At 39.5% G+C, this 6,000-nt stretch overlaps 1 protein-coding gene across 2 annotated transcripts in view; it reads left to right on the forward strand.

The window, feature by feature from the left end:
* The window catches only part of Ibtk (inhibitor of Bruton tyrosine kinase), a 70,414-nt gene extending 67,745 nt beyond the window's left edge, over window positions 1-2,669 (forward strand). For both annotated transcript variants that reach the window (XM_004660392.2, XM_045160258.1), the window contains exons 27-28: window positions 528-657; window positions 1,729-2,669. In XM_004660392.2, the coding sequence (XP_004660449.2) occupies window positions 528-657; window positions 1,729-1,860 (262 nt within the window). In that variant the 3' untranslated portion in view covers window positions 1,861-2,669. The remainder of the gene's footprint in view (window positions 1-527; window positions 658-1,728) is intronic.
* The last annotated feature ends 3,331 nt before the right edge of the window (window positions 2,670-6,000 follow it).

A 6,000-nucleotide genomic window follows, 5' to 3' on the forward strand; every position in this document is an offset into this window, starting at 1 on the left:
AAGTTCGGCTCATGGAGCTTGCCGAGCAGAGAGTAGTCACCTGCTGCATGCACCGCCATCCCACAGTCCTGAGTAAGGCTGACTGATTTGCCTGCGGGCCACCAGTGCTGAGCTGAGCCTTAGCACTGAAAGAGGACGCTGAGAACTTGACAGTAGGGTAGTTGGGATCAGGAAAATATGTTATTTGAATTCTCTTTTCTCCAAAGTGTGAGTTACTTTTCTTCTGTTCCATCCCATTTTTTGGAAGAATTCTCTAAAATTGTCTTTATAATTCTTAATTTATATAAAAGAGTAATTCCCCTTTTCTTTATCTTTTACCTCATTCTGTAATCTCTGCAAGAGTTTGCAGATCCATTTTTGTAGTGGTTATAGGGGGAAAAATATAAAACCTCCTCCTCCCAAAAAGTGTTGCTAATGAGTATTTCTGAGGAAATTTTGCATCACAAAACTGTGAGACGAGTATTTCTGAGGAAACTTTGCATCACAAAACTGTGAGATGAGCAAAACTCAGCATTCTGTCCTTGCAGCCCCTGGCTTTCTTCACTGACCGCAGCTCCCACTGCAGCGCCTGTGACATTTGCGTCCATCGTGGAGGAAGAGCTGCAGCAAGAAGCGGCTCTCATCAGAAGTCGGGAAAAGCCCTTGGCCCTGATTCAGGTAAGTCATGGGTTTGACTTAGGTAGGAGCTGTCCTGCATTTTATCCTTCTCTATCTCCACTTCCTTTTTTGGGATAAGGTCTCATTTTATATAAAACTTGTAGCAATTCTCCTGCCTCTGCTTTGTAATACTGGGATTACAGACATGAGTTACCAACATGCCTGACTCATCCTTGTACCTTTAAAAAAGTGTTTGTTTATTCTGAACACATGACTAGGCTTACCAAATTAAAATTTAAATGTTTATAAAAGTAGGCTGAGACATCTAACAGTGTAACGAATAGAAAATACTCATGATAATTAAATTAGAACTAACAAATTGTGAAGAAGTGTATATTTTTAGTTTTAATAATACTTTGGATTGTTTTATGTTTTAAAAATAATAAGAGGATTTGCTAATACTTGGTGCTATTCGTACTTTCTAGATCAATAAGATTGTAGAAAAGACATTAGCTTTGGCTAACTTAAGGAAAAGAGAATTCATTTAAGAAATGTTTAGATTTCACAGACAGAAAAAAAAAGGTGATAAATTAGAGCAGCATCCTGGAAAGAGACAAAGCCATAATTACCCTGGAGAGTTTGGAAGCATGATGTCAAGCATGGTACAGGACCAGCCAGGGCCAGGTAGGATGTACCTGCTGAAATCAGAGCTTCTCAACAATTATTTTCAGTTTAAATTTTTCCTCCTAGTTAAGATTCATATTCTAAGCTGGGCGTGGTGGTGCACGACTTTAATCCCAACACTCAGGAGGCAGAGGCAGGAAGATCTCCATGAGTTCAAGGCCACCCTGAGACTCCAGAGTTAATTTCAGGTCAGCCTGGACCAGAGTGAGACCCTACCTCGAAAAACAAATATATATATATATTCATATTCTAGGGAGAATGGACTTTTGATTGTTGTAGCTCAGGCTTCCTGGTTTCTCCTTGCCAAAGAAATCACAAAGTATATTTTTGCTTCTGCTGTACTGCGTCTGTGGAAAATCATAGGTCCTCAAGAGGAAGTTGTGAAACGAGCCTGCTTTCTACTTAAAGACTAAAGCAAGTTGTTTTCCTTTCCTTCCCTCCTTTCAGGTTGAGGAGCGTGCGATACAAGATCTTCTGGTTTTCTATGAGGCATTTGGCAACCCAGATGAGTTTGTTGTCGTTGAAAGAACACCACAGGGTCCCCTGGCCGTCCCTATGTGGAACAAGCATGGTTGCTAGCTGTCTGGAGTGTGATGCAGCTCCTGGGAAGGTGACTGCTGTGCCAAAGGCTTCCTGAAGATTTGGCAGCACATCCTTCTCCTCAAAACAAGCATGGCTGTACTTTGGTTGCTGCAGTTTGTTTATAATACCAGACTTTTGATCTTAGTCACTTTCTGTGTGAAATGTGTCAGAGGAAAATCTTACTAGGTTAAGGATAAATAGGATCCTTTCTTCCAAGTAATCTTAAAAAGGAAAAGATGAGTGAAGTGTAGGATAGAAGAATGATTCATTAAAAATCCTATTGTCATTTTGCTTATTAATGTGACTTTCATGAGCTAAAAGTAGGAGCCTCCATCATGACTTCTTACCCACTAATTGCCATAATGTTGTTTTTGTCTCTTGTTGGCTTTTTCATCAGGTTGTTCTGTAGTAGGTCTTTGTAAAGCTTGACCTGCTTGAGTGCCATATTCAAGTTTGAAAACCACATTCATCATCTCTGTTGAGTTAAGTATAGAGTGCAGCAGGAAGAAAATAAGAATCTTAGCTGTTCTGATCAGTTTTAGTCCTAGATAATCTATTTAGAAGACTTGGAATCAATGTGGATTTTCAGTATGGGGGAGGGGAAGACATTAGAAAGCCTAATTGTGAAATAATCTTTTAAGGTGTTAAAATTTTCTAATACAAATGCTTATACATAGAAGAATTGATTAATTTGGAAGAGAGTTGGTTTAAGATTATCTTTAAATTATTGTATAACCAGCTGTTTTGTGAGCCTGAATTGTATGTGTACATGTAATAATTGTATACTGGGTTTTTTTTTTTATCTTTATTTTACAGAGAGCGAATTGGCACACCAGGGCCTCAGCCACTGAAATAGAACTCCAGATGCTTGTGCCACCTAGTGGGCATGTGCAACCTTTCACTTGCCTAAACCTTTGTGCATCTGGCTTACATGGGATCTGGAGAGTCAAACCTGGGTCCTTAGGCTTTGCAGGCAAGCGCCTTAACCACTAAGCCATCTCTCCAATCTCCAGCCCCTCCCCCCTTTTTTGAGTGTAAATTACAATTGTGAGATCTGTGCTCCTGGTTGTAGATAAATTGGAAAGTTGATGTTCTAGTTCTAGAAAGGAAGTCTGGGGGAACATGAAGCAGTTCCTGCTAAATTCAGTGAATGGGGATATGGCAAAAACTAACAATATTGTAGTTTAGCTTGACCCAGAAGCATCAAAGGAAGCAAATGTGCAATAAAATGAACGATCGTTTCACTACTACTGTGTTCTTGTGCCTTGTCCTTGTACTCATGCGTATTGAGGGATGTTCATGTGATACCTCTGATAAGCTACACTAAACTAATAGCTGGTATGTGAAGAAGCCAATGTCTTTTCATGCCTAAACTGCTACAAACAAATTTTCCAAAAGCAAATCTACGTAAAGTTTTTTATATATTTGAAAAAATTGGATTTTATGATTTTTTTAATTGTGGTTATGGTAAGAAGCCTTCTGAAGCTCTCTCTGATACTCTGTGGCTTTGCCATCTTTAAAGACAGTGCAAATGATGGCTGTAAAGGAAGGGCCTGGCTGAGAGCCGGTAAGGCTCTGGGCCTTTACAGATTGTAACCAGAGCATTTGTACCATCTGTTTTCTGTAGTGAGCTACTAGGTAAAGTTCATCTGGAAAAAACAGAAGTGCTTCTGCTCGAAGGAAATGAACCCTTGGCCCTTCTGTGAAGTGCATTTCTTTATCAGTGATTCTGACATACTGCTTGGCTTCCAGGAGAAGAATGACGAGAGTGTTTCTAACAAGAACCATTTTCCCATAGCAGCTCATTCTTTTCTAATCCCAGAGCCCCAGGGAAAACATGTGAAACTGAGGAGAATGTGTAGGAACCCAGCATAAGTGATGAGTGGAATGGAGAGGCCTTTTAAGACTGACTGCCAAGTATATACCTTGAGTCTGGAGAAGTGACATTTGGTTGGAATACTAGGGTGAAGGAGCATCAGAAGGGGGATCGTGCTTGAAATTGTAAAATCAAGAAGAATACTAGTCAAGTGAAATAAAATTTGTTAACAGAATGCTAGGATGTGGACTCTCCATTCAATTTTAAAGTCTTCATCTAAAACAATTCAGAAAATCCTGCTTTACATGGGACAGCAATAAGCAGTCAGTTAAGGAAGTTGTGGGTAGCCATAGGTGGGCTGGTTGCCTGTAGCTCTTCTGGAGGTGTGGGTGTATTTTCCATGACAAAGGGACTGGTAGCTATTTCATGAATGTTAGAACTGCATAAGCTTTGTTGGTTCCCTTCAGGAAGTTTATATTAATTCAGGAAAGGTGGTGCATGAGAATGGAGGGCTGCCTGGGTGGTCCAGTCCCTACAGCTGCGGCAAACTCCTCTTTGAACTGGCCATTTGTCTATAGCAGTGTAGCCAAGGCAAAGAAATACAGAGCTTCCAGATTTATCAATGCAGAGATGTTTTCCTGAAGACAAATGACCACTTTTCATGAATTAACCAGTGATAAGTGACCCAAGACATTCCTGCTAAAGCCTATATATTTTTTCCTGACATGGTGTTCAGCTATGTTGGTACCAATACCTATAAGTCACCTGTATTAGAATTTCTAGAGGAACAGGACCAATGGAATAAATATATATTACAAAAGGGAACTTAACATGGTTGGCTTATCTGGCATAGGGTAGGTAGTTCAGCAATTGCTCCTGCATGCTGAAGAGGATGAGAACCCAGTGGCTGCTCAATCTGTGAAGCTGGATGCCTCTTTTGTCCATGTTGGAAGGTGGCATCCACTCTGGATTCACTGGTTTATTTTACCAGACCTTCATGGAAGAACTAACACCAATGCTTCTCAAACTTTTCCATAAAATAGAAAGTGAAGGAATTCTACTGAACTCCTGTGAAGCCAGCATCACCCTCATACCAAACCCAGGCAAAGGCAGAACAAAAAAGTAAAATTACAGACCAATCTCCCTCATAAGCATAGTAGTAAAAATTCTGAACAAAATACTGGCAAACAGAATACAGGATTACATATGCCTCTAATTTGAAAATCAGAAAGAAATGGATGATTTCCTTGTTTCATATGACCTACCAAAATTAAATCAAGATGAAATAAACCATTTATATAGACCTATAACAAGTACAGAGATCCACACAATTATAAAAAGTCTCACAACTAGAAAAAGCCCAAGCCCAGATGGATTCACTGGTGAATTTTACCAGACCTTCATGGACAACTGATACCAATGCTTCTTAAACTTTTCCATAAAATAGAAAAGGAGGGCTGGAGATATGGCTTAGTGGTTAAGCGCTTGCCTGTGAAGCCTAAGGACTGCGGTTTGAGGCTCGATTCTCCAGGTCCCACGTTAGCCAGATGCACAAGGAGGCGCACGCGTCTGGAGTTCGTTTGCAGTGGCTGGAGGCCCTGGCGTGCCCATTCTCTCTCTCTCTCTCTCTCTCTCTCCCTATCTGCCTCTTTCTCTCTCTGTCTGTTGCTCTCAAATAAATAAATTAAAAAAAAAAAAATAGAAAAGGAAGGAATTCTACTGAACTCTTTCTGTGAAGCTAGCATCACCCTCATACCAAAACCAGGCAAAGACAGAACAAAAAGGGAAAATTACAGATCAATAATCTTCCTCATGAACATAGATGCAAAAATTCTGAACAAAATATTAGCAAACAATACAAGAATATCAAAAACATTATTCACCCTGGCCAAGTTGGCTTTATCCTAGGGATGCAGGGGTGGTTCAACATATACAGATCAATAAATGTAATACATCATATAAATCATCTGAAGAAAAATAATCACATGATCATCTCAACAGATGCAGAAAAGTCATTCGACAAAATCCAGTATCCTTTCATGGCAAAAGTATTACAGAAACTGGGAGTAGAAGGAACATATGTCAACATAATAAAAGCTATTTATGACAAACCTACAGGCAATGTAATACTAAATGGTGAAAAACTTGAAGCTTTTCCACTAAATTTAGGAACAAAACAAGGGTGTCCAATGTACCCACTTTTATTAAATATAGTACTGGGAGTCTTAGCTATAGCAATAAGGCAAGAGACACTCACAAAAAGGATACTAATTGGAAAGGAAGAGATCAAATTATCACTTTGCAGATGATATGATTCTATA

This window comes from Jaculus jaculus, chromosome 10, assembly GCF_020740685.1.
Source record: "Jaculus jaculus isolate mJacJac1 chromosome 10, mJacJac1.mat.Y.cur, whole genome shotgun sequence".
Classification (NCBI taxonomy): Eukaryota; Metazoa; Chordata; class Mammalia; order Rodentia; family Dipodidae; genus Jaculus; species Jaculus jaculus.